The sequence below is a fragment of the Phalacrocorax carbo genome, chromosome 1, assembly GCF_963921805.1.
Source record: "Phalacrocorax carbo chromosome 1, bPhaCar2.1, whole genome shotgun sequence".
Lineage (NCBI taxonomy): Eukaryota > Metazoa > Chordata > Aves > Suliformes > Phalacrocoracidae > Phalacrocorax > Phalacrocorax carbo.
In genome coordinates, this window is record NC_087513.1 from 202,411,402 (window position 1) to 202,429,949 (window position 18,548).

An 18,548-nucleotide genomic window follows, 5' to 3' on the forward strand; every position below is an offset into this window, starting at 1 on the left:
TCAGGTGAGATGAGTTTATAAAAGTGTATTGTGACAACTTAAAAAGCAAAACTTTTCTTAGAAGGCTGAATTCTTTAAGCTTCTCTTTAGAAAAAAGTTATATTCTCTGAATATATAGAACTATCTGATCATTACTTTCCAAGATCATCTAATGTAATTGTTCTTTTGTAAGTAGCTTGTCCTGTTAAATGAATCAGAAGATAAATCTACATCTAATGTTTATTCGTAAGCTGGAACTATTCCTACAATGTTTTAGAAAAAAAGGAGCTATGTGAGTAGCTAGAGTGACAGAAAGCAAACACAGCTTTATACTGGTAATCTAAATTCTATACATGTATTTATGCAGTAACGCCCTACTGGATACTAATGTTTCTGTTTTCAGTGCAGTAATAGAGTAAAATAATCAGTTTTGAAAGAATTCCCCTGTTTAGGAACACCTTTAGAGTTTTACATCTAACTTTTTTTTCTGAGACATTCTGACATTCAGACCTCCCAGTTATGCAGATGCTTTTAGTGTTCTTCAGAAGACTATAGAACATGAACAGATAATCAATTCAGACGCACATTAAAGTAACAGTTTCCCCACCAAGCTGGTGGGGAAACTCTTTTTCAGTTAACTTCCTGCAAATGTGCAGCACAGGCAACTGCAGGCAACTAATGTAACCTTTGTAGAAACGATTTGTTACAAATCACCACCCCTTCTCCTACCCCGTTACTTGCAGCCCTGTAAGGCACATCACATTCTATTTTCCAAGTCTGGAATATCTTGTTGTTAGTTTTGGAAGAAAAGTTTAACTTCATTAAATTTTTAAGAAAGTACTACTTTTTAAGCTTGGGATTACACTGTGTTACTGCACTATTTTTAAGTTTTACAGTTCGAAAGAAACTAACTTATGAGTTATATGAGTATAAATCTAACCAGGTAGCTTAAGTATATTTCACCAACAGAAACATTCTTAATATTTTCTATACAAGGAACTAGATACATAATATGCTGGTCATTCCAGATTTGTTTTCCTATAAATGCAGAACTTTTATAACAACACATTGCACACGTAAGAATTGCACTTCTGCATTTCATCAAATCAAACCTGACTCAGACAAATTCCTTTGCAAAATTGTTTGTTCCTAAATTCCATGCACGTTAATTTAGAAATTCTCCTCCTCCAGAAGAACTCCAAAGACAGAGCCCCTAAGAGCCAACCTGCATGAAACTACATTGTCTAATACCTCATCTCTTTTTTGGATGGGCCTTCATTTTACATGAATTGACTTCAAATGAAAAATCACAGCATCATTTGAAAGTAAGTAACAAGGCACTGTTTCTTCCATAAACACAAGAGGGATGGCATTTTTCTCTTCCACAGAAGAATCCCTGAGAGGAGGAAGGCACCTGCCTCTCCCACATTCTTGGTGAGTTCTTTAATGACCAAGATTTCAGGAAGAGTAGTATTTAATGACCACTATTCTAAAAAGCACTGTCTGCTGCTGCTTTTTGTGGTTTTCAGTTAGATGGGTGAGTATGCACATTTAATGATGAACTAAATTAATTACGCTCAACAAGCTGACAAATTCTGCAGTAACAAAGCAACTGTGAAAGAATTTTAATACCTATTCATAAAATTAATTATGTGAATATTAATAAAGAGCTTGCTACCTTACAGGGTATACTCAGTGGCAGCCAATACACCAACATAAAAAAGACTCAGATAACAGAGAACTAAATATGTATTATAGAAAAAAAGATAAATCCTTAGACAAAACAAACTAGTTAAACTGTAAGACAATGTAGATATTGTCACTGCTTATAATTAAGCCAGGCCTGAAACTGAAATTTCCAAGGTGCAAAACTTACTTTCAATGCTGAACTCATAATTATTTTTTAATAATTTAATATGGAAAGATTACCTGCTGAAATAAGGAAATTCTTTTTACAATAGTAGATGGGAAGTCTTGTTCACACATAGAACTCTGAGAAAAAGTGTGCCACAGACCTTCATCTTCAAAGCAAAGTGTCTGATAGAGACCTGGGAGAGAAATCTGCAAAGCAAATCATGCATATTTAACAATAAGGAATAACAGCCATGTGGACATTGTGTGTTTTAATTTAAAAATTTAATTTACAAATACCACTATGACCCTAAACCTGTAAATACTTGTGCATATCACATAATCCAATTTTATGCTCAGAGTTAAAGGATAAAAGGGTAGATTTTTAAATCAACCATTTGTTTACCTATTCCCTGGAAATGCTAAGTCTGTATTTGCTCGGTATTTTTGCTTTTAAACTTCTAGGTTCTTTGTTTTTAAACTTCGGGTTCTACCCAGTTGTAGTCCTTTGCTTTAATCATAACCAGGTTCTTCTTCCATCAGTACATGCTACTGATTCACCCAGGTACTCACTTTCTGTTTGTTTGTTCATTTGTTTGTTTGTTCAGTACCCTAACAATCATGCTTGCCACACCATTATTGCAATTGTTCCTGATCCCTGGTGAAGAGAAATGAAAAATAATGAACTCCAGATTTAGCAGCAGAAGTCCTTGCCAAAGACCAGTCAAGGTTTTTCTACTTGCTGCTGAGCTACATGCAGGAGGAGAAGAGCCTAAGACTAGTATTTTCATTTAGTTCCCTTCAGGATCAGAGGACTTCAACATTGTTTGTTGTGGGATGAATCAAAGCAAAGCAGTGTTTTTTGTTTTAGTTTGAAATTACTTGATCTGAGTAATACCAAACTCTGAAATACCTTTAAAGGTGTGCACGCCAGCTGATAAGTAGAAAACTAGTTTCCAAGTTAACTGTTTATAGGTTTTAACACAATATAAAATTGTTTGTGAAAGTCATAACAGAAACCCAAATCTTAAATTCTAATCTAAAACGATAGGCTCATTCACATGCATTGAAATTCATTGTTAAATGGGGTAGAGATGTACAATAAAAGGTTCAGAAAAATGAGATGATATTTAAAAAACACAGGTGTTTTTTTTTCAAATGGGTATATATTAAATCATGATTTCCAGAAGATAAAATAAACAGTTTAAAATAACAAAATATTTCCACCTGACAAATACATATTTGAGTATTCAAATCCAAATTACTATTTGCTAAAACCAAAGGCTTTTTAAGCTAAATTCAACCCACCACATGATGTATACCTTCAAAGATGCTACTGCCCAGGCTCGGTCCTGTTCTATCCAAGAGGGAATCTGATCACGGACACTTCTTTGTGAATCCTTATTGAAGCAAGTTACATGTTACATACATAAGTTACACAAATTCTTGTGAACTACTATATTCAGTAATAAGATTGTGAAACCCATGTTTATAACAAAAATAGCATTCATAACAGGAATCTTTCTGTGGTTTTTTGCTAAGTACATAAATGGCATAACAAATCTACCAGCAATTTCAGGTGTACTGTTCACATTAACGTTTGCTTAACTACTTGAGCCTGAAAATATTTTATCATTTAGAGTATCTGTATGACACACTCAACTCTAAGTAATTTCTTTTCCATTAAAAACAAGTGACCCAAATGATTGGCTATCTGAATATGCACCCTGAGCAAATGACTTCAAAATAGAACTCCATTGCACATATTCACAGTCGTTAAGACAATGGTTCTTCACACAAAGGGTAATTCTGGTGCTCTATGGTTTTGTTCCTTAGATGTTGGGGATGAAGGATATTCTAAGGATGAACAACATAGCTTAAGATCCAGTACAATCTCTGTATTCACCATATCATGTTTTTATAAATAATCTTACAGTACTCATTAATCAGTCTGTCAGTCTCTGTATGGGAAAGTACCTCTCAAGCACTGAGCAACTTTAAGAGTCATCTTAAATGTTCAGCAGAAAAAAGGAAAGCTTTCTTGCGAAAGGACAGCTCGGCCATGAGTTATGAAGTCTGAGAAAGAACAAAAGTAGGAAACTTGGAAGCAATTCTAGGAATAAACTTGAGGTGACTCTGCAATATATATTGCAGTTAGAATTGGGATTGAATCATGTATATCCACAATCTCTCCAAAATCTATGGGTTGTGTGTTAGGTGGGGTAGAGATAGGACTAGTGTTAAACTCCATTATGCAATCAGATCTCACATAGCTTGAAAATGACCTACTGCAAGAAGATACTTGACATTCACCAAGTTCAGTGACATCTAATTGAATTATAAAAGCTCCACAGAGATGAAGAGGGACTTCTATGTTCACTGAAATGGAAAACCTGTAGAGTCATCTAATAGCTAGAGAAACTGAGAATTTAAGGATCTTCTTAGCAACCAGCTGCCTAAGTAAGAAAATCTGAGTAATACATTGTGTTTTAAGTGACTTGCCACTTCTGCCAGCATGCAGGTGAACATAGTTGGTATCACGGACATTCTGAAAATGAGGTACTCACACTGGCCATTGTCTTCTACCACTGGATGTATGAGATACCCTGGTAAGTATCTAAACAAGGTTAAAGGGTAAAAGTAATTGGGAATGATAACTGCAGATAAGCCTGATGGAAATGAGCTAGCCTGATAGACTGATAGCCTGACCCTGAATGAAAGAGGAGATTAGCAACTGAAGAGGCAGACTGAGTTCATGATTCCTGATTGGGCTCACGTTTCCTAAAAAACACCTTTCAAAACTTTTGTCAAAATGGTTCAAAGAAGGGCTATAATAGATAAGACTATGGCAAGTTTAACTTTTTTCTCTACCCTTTTCTACTGGAAGGTATTTTGAAAATATACCTATTCAATAGAATTAAGGGACACATAGTAAACTATGGCATGATTGGTCAGACACAGGACAGAAGTTTCTTAAGCTAGCTCTGTCACCCAGGAAAATACATAAATACATCTCCAGATGCAGAACTCTGAGGCTAAGTCAAAAATCATGTCAAATTAACAGAGTGTATGGACAACCCCATCAATCCATACAAAAAGTACCACTCATATATGATAAACTGGGAGAAAGAGGGATTCAGAAACACTGGTTTTAGATACACAAGTGGGCTTAAAACCTTCTGAAATATATCACTGAAAAAAAATTGCAATCCTGGTAAGAGGAAAAAAAAAGGGAACAAAGGCAAAGAGTTATGCAACTTAGAAAATGAGCTGCCATGTTCAAAAAGTTTTATAATATTTATATTTCTATGTGAGAAGTTATCTGTTCCTTTCATGCATTAATACAACTAATCAAACAATATAGTCAAAATACAACCTTAACTTTTCAGGAGTTAAGTCAATGTTCCTTATTTCAAAATACACAGATAAATGTAGCTTACTGATTTTCTTATGGTATCTCCGACGATCACACCTGTAAAAGTCTCCCATTCCTAGGGGGAATAAATAACTCAGATAAGTCACAGGACATCTTTAAGAATAAAGATTAATGTGTAGTAGCATGTAAGCGAAACAGGAAGATAAACAAAGCCTAGATTCTGAAAGAATTATAAGACCTTTTTAAAACTCCAGGTAATCCTACCAGTATGTAATTCCTTTTGCAGAATCCAAGCTAAGTGATTGCAGTGCTTTACAGGCCCTATCCTTTCTCAGCACCTACAGCTCCCACCCAGATCACTTAACTATAGAACGGCAAGTAACATACTTGGCTGGCAAAGACACATATACTGCCTGATAGGTTATCAGCAGCCCACATAAGAGCAGATAACTGCAGAATCCATGTTTCAATACTGTTTCGTGTTATAGTATCCAAAAGATGCAGTTTTTAGGACAGGAGGAATACTTAGTATATTAGATTGGTATTATGAATACTTTGGCTGCATTAAGAAAGAGGAAATGTAAGTTGAATTTATGTATTAGTAAATCTTTTAGGCTTGGTATTTGTATCCAGGAAGACAGCTTTTAACAATTTTAAGACAGATTAGGTATTTAAAAAAATACTAGAAATGACATAATCCTATATTTGGAGGAGGTAAGAAATATATTAAAAAACCTTCAGAGTATTGAAATTTTACATAATCAGTATTGATAATTCTGACAAGGAAAAATTTAATTTTTTTTAATTGTTAAAGACAATAGTAGCATTCCAAATGAAAAAGTCAGTCAACTAGTACTACTGATACAGACCACAGCATAGCTTTTTGCATCCATCAATCTAGTTGAGTCTTGAAACTATTGAAACTCTTTCAATTACAAACTGATGATCCTCTCCCAATTTGAAATAAAATGCTCGTGCACAGAAAAATACACGAAGGGTCCCTTGTTTTAGAACCAGAAATCATGTATTTTTTTAATGAAGAAAAGCAGAAGTATAATATGTAGACACTTGTAAAACTACCTCTGAAAAAATCTATAAATATTGATTCAGAAACAGAATATCTCTACCAAGAGCCAAGGCATTATATAATATAATGTTGAAGTTGTACTATAAAATTTCTCATCACTATGCAAAAAATTCATAAGAGTAGAAGGTTGAACTCTTTTGGGATAGGAATTTAGAATACTAAATTCTCAAGCAGCATAATAAGTGACTTTTAGCCTCATCACATTAAAAGCTTTAAAAGAAATAACTTTAAAAGAATAACCACTTCAGCTTCACATTCCTCAATAAATATTTTGCACAAGCACTCTTTTCTTAACAATGTAATTAAAATAACTTCTACCTTTCAGAAAAGAGAATTATTGATATTATTTGCCTGTTTTAATACTTGAGTATTCAGATACTGCAGAAGCGTGTGTTATATGTAACCTAGATTAAGCTGGTTAAGAGCTCTAATAACTAATGGAAATGCACGCTAAACAACAGCAACCAACACATAAAGCAGTACTTACAAATACTTAAGAAGCCTAGGCGGCCAGGCTTTAATTTAGTCAGAGAACTATTAGCAAGTTGCTGCCTTCATGACTTTATAAACTCAAGGACTAGAAAGATATAGCAAGATATCTTCAGATGTTGAAAAGAGATAATAAAGATGTATTAGGGAAGTTCTGCTAATGAAGAGTAGCCAGGGTATGCCTCTACCAACAAGATTAATTTGAGTTATTTTTATCAGACAGCTTCACTGCTGAAAGGCTGTGGGATTTCACTTGGTCAATTCAAATGTCTGCAATAAAACTACACTGCATTCATAACATCATAAAGTTTCAACTGACCTGTCTTAACCTTCATATAATCAAATTCCGTGCTTCCTTCAAGTGTATTATCTGATTTTTACCTTTTACCCTATAATGGACTCTTCTCTAATGACTTGACATCTACTACCATTTCATACTCCTTCTGGTCTCCAGCTTTGAGTACAGAAAGCCATAGCATAGCCTATCCATTCCGTGTAGGTATTTTAGATAATTATATGTGTCTTGACTCATGCTAATCAGCCATATTTAAGCAATTATATTGAGTTGACTGTGCATATTGTTCTACTGCAGGCCGACTTCATAGGATTAATTTCACTACACTATAGACAGCTATAACTTTGGCATCTACATCTCAGTCAGCTAGTCTAGTCTGCCTGTAAGGGCAATGGAGAGAATGAAACAATTTTAGTGGTAATCCTATTTTACAAAATTAATTTGTAATGAAACTAATTGCTTCTTTGACAGGTCTGGTTTTTTCCCATTTCCTACAAAGACAGTCTGGAATAACCTGCTCAGAGGAATTTCAACAGCTGTTTAAATTTTAATTACCAATTCAGTCACCACTAAAAGTACCATTTTACCAGAAACATGAACCTCCACATTGGGCAAAAACGTTATCTAACACCCAAAGAGAAAAACATGCTATTACTGAGGTGTGTGCTGCCCTACGCAAATAAGGGTTAGCAGTATGTAACCTCTGCTGAAATTTTGTTGTGAACAGGGTAGCCTCTAAACAACAGGTAAATTCACCAAAAATTAGATATTTTCAGGTTAGGCCTCATTCAGACCACTGTCAAAAATGTCATGTGACATCTCTTAAGTTTTTGTGGATATGCTAATAATGCAACACTTGCCTGAATGGACAGCCATTTTTATTCAATGTGGTTTGAATCTATATCAACTGCATCCCACTATGCTATCAAAAATATAACCATTCCAGGATGAGTCCATCATTATTCTCAAAGATAGATCACTATGGTGCAAAGAATCCAATACTTATGTGGCCAGAGAACAACATATAAGAAGGACACTCTCTGTACAGTGGACTCTTGAAGACACTGTGACAAGTGAGGACATTAATGATCACTGCTCCAAGGGTTTCTTAGACACTGAAGAATCAATGGCTGAAAGGCACAGAAAGTACTTCATTACTTCACCTTCCAAGAAGACTCTTTGCTTTAAGTGTCTTCAACTGCAGGCTGCAGAATCAGACTTTTACTTAATTTCTCCCTAGGTCTTGCACTCTTTTTATGTATTTCAATACCAAGGCCTGATGCACAAGCAACCCTTGGTCACAGTGAAACAGACGTGTATCCATCTCTTTACTTATTAAGGAATGTCTGTATTTAACTGGAAGGATGGATAAACATCTAGCCACACGGTGGCGGGGAACACTGATACAGTGCCAGGATAAACTGCAAGAACCCTCCATAAACACCTTTTTCATACCCCTATTAAAAGGCAACCATTTACCTACCTTTCTTATGGTAATCTTTACTTCGAACCTAATAAATACAATGCTGACATCCAAAAGTAACTATAAAAAAATAGTAGCATATAAAACTAAAATCCTGAGTCCTGCACTTACTGACAAAAACTTTTTATCTACTCATTTAGTCTTATTATTTTTAAGTAAATCACAGGGATTTTTCTCCTCTAGCACTTACATTCTCTTGAAAAAGTTCAGGGTGCATTCCTCGTACAAAATGTAGAGCAAACATTAGCTGATCAGCCTGAAATAAAAGCAGTAAAAATGTATTTATACGTTCATCAAAAGTCACCTTCCCACTTCTTTTATAAATAATAAAATTTCATTAATAAAACACCTTTAATTCCATAGCAGTGACTTAATGACACATCTTATTTCAAAATTACTACATACCTCTAGAACTTAGAGATAAACACTAACCCAAACACCATATCTAAGTACATCTAAATTCAAGGGAAGAGGAAAAAACAGATACTTAAAGCAAAAAGTACTAAACAGAATACATTATTTTTTGAACTGTGCATAGAAAATGCTTGAAATCTTCTTATAGCAAATTTTTTTAAACAGAATTTTGATTTAAAAAAACCCAAACAACTGTAACGTTCTGATTTTTTAACTAGGTCTGTTGCATCACTTGAATTTCGACCAGTCTCTGAGCACTGAAGCAATAAACTGTGAATAAGGATTCACTAGAGCCATAGAATAAACAAAGCAAACATTCAAGACAATATTTTTGAAAAGAATATCGGCTTGTTAAAACTGGGATTCCTATGTTAATACACAGAAACATTCATAGATGCGTTTTACCAAAGTTGTGCTGGAAAGGACAGATTACTATGCAATGAAGTCAATGTGAAAAACTGGAAAATCAGGAGCACTCAGAAACCTCTACTGAGGCCTCCAACTTTCAAAGTCTGGCTGTAATATGGAAGACGTATTTTACCAGAGAATAGAAGATATACACATATCTCCTTTCATTAGAATTTTACGTAAAGCATAAGGAAGCTGGTACCTTTCAAGAAGGTGAAACATCACTAAAAAGCATAAAGTCCAGGTGAAAGGGAAGAACAGAAGAAAAAATAATGATGCATGGGACTGAGTTAAGCCTGCAAAGCATAGGCACCTCAACCAGGTGATAAACACAACACACCTGAACTCCTGTAGAAATCAATTCTATTCTTGATGTCTAAATAATGTTTGAATTTTCCATGGTGTGGCTTCACATGCACATGACTTAAGGGTACCTCAAAATGACAGCCTGATTGTCCTTAGCTTCAGAGAATTACTGCTCTCAAGAATATTAAATTACCAAGAATGCTACTGAAAAATAAATTGCATGGCACTTTTCAGAAGAGACAGGACCAAATATGAGGAAGCATACTCTAGAAAATATTATGTACATGGTATAAGGTATAAGATGAACTGTTTGTCTAATATTGGCTTTCTCATCTCAATGGCTATTACTGCTCTTCCTAGAAAGGTTGGACTACATGATCCCTGAGATCCCTTCCAACCTGTGATTCTGTGATGCCTTTTTACAAGCCTGACGCATCAGCTCAGAAGCAGACAGATATAAGAACAACACAGAACAAAAACGTGGAGTAAGGACGTTCAAGATGTTCATCATCTTTAGGAAGTTTACTCATGTGCAGTAGAAGTAACTTCAACTGCATCTGCATTTCAAACAGAGATTATTATGTAATAATTTACTCAGCGATTAGGTTCCTGAATTATGGTTGACTGACTAAAGGGACATATGTGGCTTAGAGACCATATCCTTACTGGTTTTAATTGCCCTTGGAATGACTGACCTTAGAAACAACTAAGAGGCTATATATAACTGGATTCATATGAACCACAGCTGCTTTGAACTGCAGAAATGCATGATGGCAGCCACAACAAACTTTTGGCATAATCTGTATCTCTATGGATACTGATACATAAAGTTGTTTGGTGTTTTAAATAGTTCTGGTTTTTTAATTCTTTCAGTTACAAAACCATATGGTACAAAGTATCCCCAAGGATAAAATTAAACCAAATAGAGGACATTATATTTTATATGTGCATGTATTTACGACTGATTTTGTTGCAGGCGTAGTACTGGAGGGCAAACAGGCCCCAACTAGGAATCAGGGTCAAACTGTGCAAAACACTGAAGTTCCATTTATATTGAGAAATAAAATACGTCCATCATATGGCACTGAGAACTATGGCCATGGAATGGCTGAAATCCACACCATTCAGACAAGGTCTGCAAGCAAATCCAAATCCAAACTGCCTATTAGAATGGCCCCTGGATGATTCAGTATCCAAAACTTGAATGGGAATTGTTTGGAAGAATGCTAACTGGCCCAAGCCAAGCCTATGACAGCAACTATTTTGACAGATTAACAGTACATTTGGGTAGTTTCAGTGCTCAGGAAAATTGGCACCACTTCACTTACTGGCATCAATGAAGTCTATGTACACACAAACATAAGTATTAACCACAGACAGACAAATAAAACTGTCCTTCCCAATTATAACATGTTTAAAAAGGTATAAACTTATCATAGAATCATTTAGGTTGGAAAAGACCTTTGAGGTCATTGAGTCCAACTGTAAACCTAACACTGCCAAGTCCTGCTAAACCATGCCCCTAAATGCCATATTCACACATCTTTTAAACTTTTTAACTTGTATCAGCTTTACCATTTATGAAGACACTAAAAAAGCCTCAGTGCCACCGTAGTCCTGAAAAATTTGCATGGATAAAAGGCAGAATTAGCAGTGGATTGCTAATGGTGTGAGGAGCTTATTTGGTATCTCCACTAGTAGGACACGATAATATAACCTGGATGGACCATTAGTTTGAAGCTGCACAGTAATACTTACACTTTCAGTATTTTCTAAACTGCAGTCTGATCACTCACAGTGAAAATCTTTCCTACTAGAAATCTCCTACCTGTGCCTTGCTTTTGAAATCTTTCATCTTTCCTGATATATAAAAATAGCTGCTTTCCAATATTCAAAAGACGTGATGACTTACTGGAAGGCTTCAGACTCATTACTTCAAACAGAGACATTAAATTATTATGAGAGTATTTCATAAGTATCCACCTGGACTTTGATAATCCAAAATCCTTAGAAATAACTGCTACCTCTGCATCCTCAATACAATGTTGCTAGACTGGGGGGAGGTGGTGGTGGGGAGGTGTTGTAAAATTGTCCAAGATCTCTCCATTCTCAGTAATCAAATTCCAGACTTGCGTGATTTCTACTACTGCTCAAATCATCTATGCAGACCTACTACAGTTATTTTTTGCCTATATTACATATGTACTGACACAATACTGCTTACTTGAATAACATCAAGTGTTGCTGAAAGAGTACTTTCAAACCCAGTGCACTGTATAAAATCTTACCTTACCTTACATCTTACCTTAAACAATCTTACCTTAAACAAACAACGACAAACATATTCGTATACTGTATGCTTCAATGAGCCAATAAGTGACTTGATTCTTTCCTCAGTATTACTTGAATCCTAAAAAGAAAGTCTGGATTTCAAAAATTCATGTAGAAGCAAAAATCTTTTTGTTTGCTGTAAATTTTACCAGAATGACACAAATAATCTGGACTCTATGTGACACTATTTCTAAAAATATATTATTGAACTCAGCTGCGGCTATCAATGAGTAAATGATAAAATGGGAAGTTCATGCTAAAGCATTAAGAAATTAATACATTGGTCTTGAATATTTTGACTGTGAACATTATACAATATTATATATAAGGTAAATACATAGAGGAGGAGATAACAGTTTCTTCTAACATTAATATCCTTGACATCTCATAGTTTTCTCTTGGTAAAAATTGCTTCTGTGTTGAATTACTATATTTAATGTTCTTAAACAGGCATGTTGACATTAAGTGTAGTTACTAAACTTCGAGCCAAATTTGGCCCAACTGAAGTAAACATTGTAGAAAATAGTAAATAAACCTTGTCCTTCAAAGCTTACATATTGAGAGGCTAATTATAACAGGAGGAGAAAACTCAAAGAAAGGTAGGATAAAAGAAGAAAGAAGAGGGGGAAAAAAAAAGGTGGGGGAGGTAACAGGTAGTATGACATTAATCTGAAACAATTTCCTTTCTACCATAAGAGATGAATTTATAAAGGAGGGCAATTTGGATTCACAAGCTGATTTGACTAATAGGTTGGGAAACATGAAGATTTGGACAGAGAAGAAGAAAAGGAAGAAAGCAAAGACGGGAAACCTAGATGTTGAGATTTAAGTAGGTTAGCATAAAGAAAAGAAATTATGAGAGACTGTGAAAATAAGAAAAAGAAGTTAAAAACTCATGTTGTGGAAGAAAAAGGAACAGGTAAAGAACTTTAAAGAGGTTAAGTTCATATAGTCAGAACCATGTTCCTGGTAATGATTGGAGCTGAAGGAAAATTGTAAGCATGGATGACACAATAAAGGGGAATCCAAAAGTGACATGATGAAAGGCTGGTGAACACCTTTTTAAAGTGGAAACAAAGAGAGAAAAGATGAATTTTGGAGATGCTGAATAAAAAGAAAATGCATTGTTACTCAGTGTGGGATTTTAGATCTAAAGAGTGAGGTGACAAGGGATAAATCCATAATTTGCTGCTCCAGTAAGAAGAATATATTGGCCATCAGAAAATTCAAAATTACATTTGCAACAAGACAGGCTGCTTGCACGTTTACAAACTGTATAATAGTATATAGAGTTTTGATCTTCCTTCTGGTAACTGAACCATGTAGAAACACAGGCCTTTTCTTATTCTACTCCTTGTTGATAGAATTAGTCTTATTTCCAGATTAGATCATTAAATAATTTAAATAAAGCCTTCAGGAAAGTTATAATCAACCTTGGTTATCCTAATTCACCTTAGACAAAGAGCAAGCCTGAAATTACAAATAAGAGTTACTTTGAGTTACACTGCATCATCAAATATACATTATTTTCTAAAAATGTCCAGAGCAACTAACAAATTCTAAGGATCAAAGCAGATTGATTATTCCGCAGCATTCGCAGCTTCAGGAAAACAGAAAATACCTGCTCGCTCTGCAGTGCCCTTTGGAAAAGCCGCAGGAAAGACGCCAAACTAAAACGGTACATATTATTAATTTTGGACAAGTCAGAGATAATAAAGTACATCTTGCTAGCACTCTCAGCTAAAGGGAGATAGGTGTCCCTCTCCTGTGGATAAAAAAAAAATACTTATATAAAAAATCAGTATACTACTGCCATCTACTGGTTATTGCATAAACATTTATTCATCTCACCAAAAAAGCATTCGGGTGACTCCCACTGCTTTGGGATTCAGAAAACCGAATCCTTCCCGATTCCTCACATTGAAAGACATGCACTAAAGATTTCAGATTTCAAAACCGGTAGAACACATTTTTTGCAAAAAATTCTTTAAATTCTTTAAATTATGAAGAATATTTTGGAAATTAATCCCTAGGTCACTGAAGCCTCCTCCCACCAGAGAACATATCCCAAAATTCAATAGAAAAATTTAAACTAAACAAATAAGAACACAGGGGAAAACTCTGCACTGTGTTACAAAAATAGCATGCCAGATGAATAGCATCACCAATGATCTAAATTTTTGCAATAGCAAGGGAGGTATTAAGAACATCCATGTGAGCCATACTGTTTGCAATAGCAGATTGCCAAAATAAAGTCAAAACCCATTAATTGCCAATAAGTTCTTGGTGAACATTCCTTTAATTTAAACTCACAGACTTTAAATTGTGTAGCTCTTCACCATGTGTAAAACAAAGGAATTTAATTACCGAAAAAGCTTTCTGTACTTGCATATCCCAAATATCTTTTACTCCAAAAATCAATTTAGTATGCTACTGATCTTATACCCCTGTGGATGGATATATCCTCTCTGTATAGAAGATGACTATTTTTAGCAGAAAAATAAAGCAATAAAAGATTAGAATATTCTACCTTATCAAGGAAACTCTGAAGTCTGTGAGATTCAGCAAGTGATTCTTGGATGAGTGCACTACTTGCTTTAGTCTGATTCAAAGATTCAATCAGATCCTTATTTTCTAGGATATTGCCTTGTGATGTTGCAAGTGTCTGTTAAAAAAAAAAAAAAAGGTACTCTATGATACATTAAAGAAAAACCCTGTAAAGTAACCATTTTGGAAGCTGTCCTTCTTTCTGACCTGTACATATTTCTGAATCATTGAATGCATCAAGAGTACTAAAAAGCAGGTGGTTACTCCAAATACTGAGATGATGTTTTAAAGAAGCATGGAAAATAAAACCCAAGAACAAACTCCAAAGATTCGGATTACCAGGTTCTGAAATTTAAGTAGTCAGTAAGCTTTTGAAAATTATTTCTATGATCAGAGTCCTACATCCCAATAACCCCATGGTAAATACAAATTAGGGTATTTTTTCTTCTATTTAACTACCAGTTTAACCTGAAATTGGCTACTTGGAACTAATTCCTGTACCCATACATTCATAAATTCATTTTCAAAAATATTCCAATACCCCCTATACAATTTAGTTCTCATTTTCAACTGAGATGAATATTCACAACTACAATTTCAGTTTTGTAATCACAGATCCCTTCAAAATCCTTGAGATTCCCCATGTTTTCCATGAGTTCTTCTGTGCAAATGATTTCACTTCTAATAAAAAGTGGGAAAAGCTTGAATGATTCACTATTATTTAAGGTTTTTTACTAACCTTCAGTAAATACACTTCAATACAATTCTTTAGTCAGACAACAAAGGAAAACTGGCTTCTTGTCAGTTAAGCCAGTTCTGAACAACTACCTGTAGGACAGCATTTCAGGATATTTGGAGGCAGAGATTCACCAGTTAGAATAGTAAGTGCATTTAGTTCTCTAGCTGAAAAGAGTTTAGGACAAGATAATCAGTTTTTTCAAGGAGTCCAATTTGCTATGAGGAATCATAATGTGAGCTATGAGATAGCAACAGCATGTATGTCTTTACTCCAAGGCTTTTGGAAGAAAATCAGTACAGTACTTCAGATGGAATGCTAATGTTGCTTTAGGATTAAACTGAATTTAGCCAGATCATGTCCAGCACTGACTTCTTTGCTGTCAAAGTTCATATAGCACCTATCAGTTTCCACTCAGCTTTAGGTTTCTTTCTTCAGGGTCAAAGTGTATTCTGATTTCAGTGCTAACAAGAATGCCAAAGTTGAAACCAACCTTAGCGTTAATATTTGGCTCCTTTTTGTTGCAGACACCTTAGGCATCAATTACTTGAAACTTTGCACTTGACAATTCAGATTGGACAAATGTGAAAGATTTTGGAGTTCCAAGGTTCCACAAAAAGTCTGTTCCAAAAAGTGGACACTTTTTGTTGCACCTCTGAATTCTCAGCTTCTGGTAGGCATTAAGATGCTAAACAATGATCAACCTTGAATTGGAATTTTTCCAGAGAACAAGTTTGCCTCTGCCTATAAGAGAAATCTGTTTCATCACCATTTTAAAAAAAGGTTTGAGCTTAGTATTTGAGACTTACTAGGGAGTTTAATAGGGGCAGCATATGCGGAAATCCAAATCACATTAGGTAATTATGTGCAAAATTCTAAAATCGAGCTATTAATGGCCAGTCTAATAAAGTTCAGTTTATTACTTTTTGAGGAATCTGTAAAAGCGATTAGCTTATGCGCAAGTTCATTGTGTTGGATACTGCAGAGTTCTATGACTCAGCTACAGACTGAGGATTTTGAGGCAGCAGGTCAATTTCCCTGCACCTATGACATTTTAGAAGGAAGAAGATTTTGAGGATCTACTCCTATGGGTGTGAAGCACAGTTTCTGTGAAACCCATGACAAGATGCAAATGAAAAAGAAAACAGTCCTCTTTCTTGGAAACTACCTTTTCTCATAGAGGTATGCAACTGTTTCTGGTCATAATTACTTTTATTAAAATAAAAAGATAAACTGAAAATTTATACTATTAATTTTAAATAAGAGAAAGGAAAATGATAACTAGAAAGAATATTGCTAATAAACAATTGTGGAGGTTGAAACTTTTAAATGACTCTCTCAACAAATCTTTCCATTTTCTACTGGGAATTTTTCTTTCAGGTTTTTTTCCTTTCATAAGACAGAATAATTTATCAACTTGAGAAAGGATCATTTGACATGATTCACAAGGTTAAAAATGTGGCTTTTTTTAAAACTCATAATTAAAGAAGAAATAGTATCATTTTTAACAACATGTTCTCTTTTTTAATGTTTAAAATTAATAAAATTTCTAATCAAGCTAAACCAGCCTATATCTAGCCTAACAATTCATACATTTAACTTTGACAATACTTAATGTATTGAAATACTACAGTTTTGGGACAGATGTACATATTTTATCTATTTACTCTCCCAACAACCCCAGGGAAATAATACGTTTATTTTCTTAACTCAAAATGCCTGAGGGCTGGTTATTCCAATACTTTCACCATCTTCATTCAAACACGTAACAATTTGAATGCTAACTTATTGATCCAACAGATATAAAAGAGGTAATTTTCTTTTACCTCCAAAAGAGATTCCTCAAGCTTAGCTAACTGTATCTTCTTATCTTCTTCTTGTTGCAACAGGTTTGTCTTCTGCTCTTCCAAATCAGGCTTTTCGTGCTGAATTGTTAAAGCCAAAAGCTAAAAAGAAAGGAGATTATTCAACAGGATACAAACCACTCTAATATATCTATATATATTCATTTATTACATAGCATAATATATACTCATTAAAATATAGAAGTATATAGACTATATTTTATAGAAAGCAGACTTCTGAGGGCTTACTCAGTTGCACCAGACATGCAACAGTTTTAAATCTATGTAGACATCCAGGATATCCTACACTGGCAAGTATAACCCAGTATCTACTGTGAACCATGCCCTTATGTATAACAGCAGATGCAAACCAGGTGACATACTCAAGGACATCTCAAAAGGCCTTGGATCACTTTATTAAGTACACTGATTCACACCCTTTTATGCTGAGACTTAAACCTTTGCACATCAATCTGAATCACAGCTGCATTTAAATGATTGGCACTCTTCATTAGCATATATACTGTTATCGGATATAAAAAGAAGTAGGTAATAGAAAGCACAAATTGGAAAACATGGCACCGAATTCCTTTCCAGCAAGCCTACCAAAAGTCAAATGCCTCCCCTGCCAACAAAGAGAGAACAAAAAGCAATGCTTTATTCTATATTTCCACTTAAAGAGGGGGTAAATTCACTTTGTTACATTGTATTATGGCAATTCCTTATCTCCAGTAGAGAGAGAAAATCCATATGGTTACACATGCTTCACATTTTGAATTATATCTTACTTATCAACAGCACGTTTATATCCCATTCTAAGACTCTTCTTAGTTTCACAGAATCACAGAATGGTAGGGGTTGGAAGGGACCTCTGGAGATCATCTTGTCTAATCCCCTGCTTAAGCAGGTACCTCTAGAGCAGGGGGCACAGGAATGCGTCCAGATGGGTTTTGAATGTCTCCAAGGAAGGAGACTCCACAACCTCTCCAGGCAGCCTGTTCCACTGCTCTGGCACCCTCACAGGAAAGGAGTTTTTTCTCATATTGAGGTTGAACTTCCTGTGTTCCAACTTGTGCCCATTGCCCCTTTTCCTGTCACTGGGCACTAATGAAAAAAGCCTAGTCCCATCATCCTGACATCCACCTTTTAGATATTTATAGGTATTTACGAAATCACCCCTCAGTCTTCTCTTCTCCAGGCTAAATCAAAGTCTCTCAGCCTTTCCTCAGAAGGGAAGATGCTCCAGTCCCTGATCATCTTGGTAGCTCTCCGCTGGACTTGCTCAAGCAGTTCCCTGTCTTTCTTGAACTGGGGGGTCCAGAACTGGACACAGTACTCCAGATGTGGCCTCACTAGGGCAGAGTAGAGGGGGAGGAGAACCTCTCTTGATCTGCTGGCCACA

The 18,548-nt window shown here is 35.2% G+C and overlaps 1 protein-coding gene across 3 annotated transcripts in view; it reads right to left on the reverse strand.

The window, feature by feature from the left end:
- The window catches only part of DYNC2H1 (dynein cytoplasmic 2 heavy chain 1), a 192,917-nt gene that overhangs the window by 90,354 nt on the left and 84,015 nt on the right, over nucleotides 1-18,548 (reverse strand). The window contains exons 67-75 of one of the 3 annotated variants that reach the window (XM_064441296.1): nucleotides 17,129-17,248; nucleotides 14,550-14,684; nucleotides 13,641-13,784; nucleotides 12,009-12,098; nucleotides 8,751-8,816; nucleotides 5,271-5,321; nucleotides 3,153-3,230; nucleotides 2,404-2,488; nucleotides 1,942-2,040 (exon numbers count right to left, since the gene is read on the reverse strand). In XM_064441296.1, coding sequence (XP_064297366.1) covers nucleotides 2,450-2,488; nucleotides 3,153-3,230; nucleotides 5,271-5,321; nucleotides 8,751-8,816; nucleotides 12,009-12,098; nucleotides 13,641-13,784; nucleotides 14,550-14,684; nucleotides 17,129-17,248 — 723 coding nt within the window. In that variant the 3' untranslated portion in view covers nucleotides 1,942-2,040; nucleotides 2,404-2,449. Of the gene's footprint in view, nucleotides 1-1,908; nucleotides 2,041-2,403; nucleotides 2,489-3,152; nucleotides 3,231-5,270; nucleotides 5,322-8,750; nucleotides 8,817-12,007; nucleotides 12,112-13,640; nucleotides 13,785-14,549; nucleotides 14,685-17,128; nucleotides 17,249-18,548 lie in introns of those variants that run through there. The other 2 variants (XM_064441295.1, XM_064441297.1) reach the window with 2 other exon arrangements.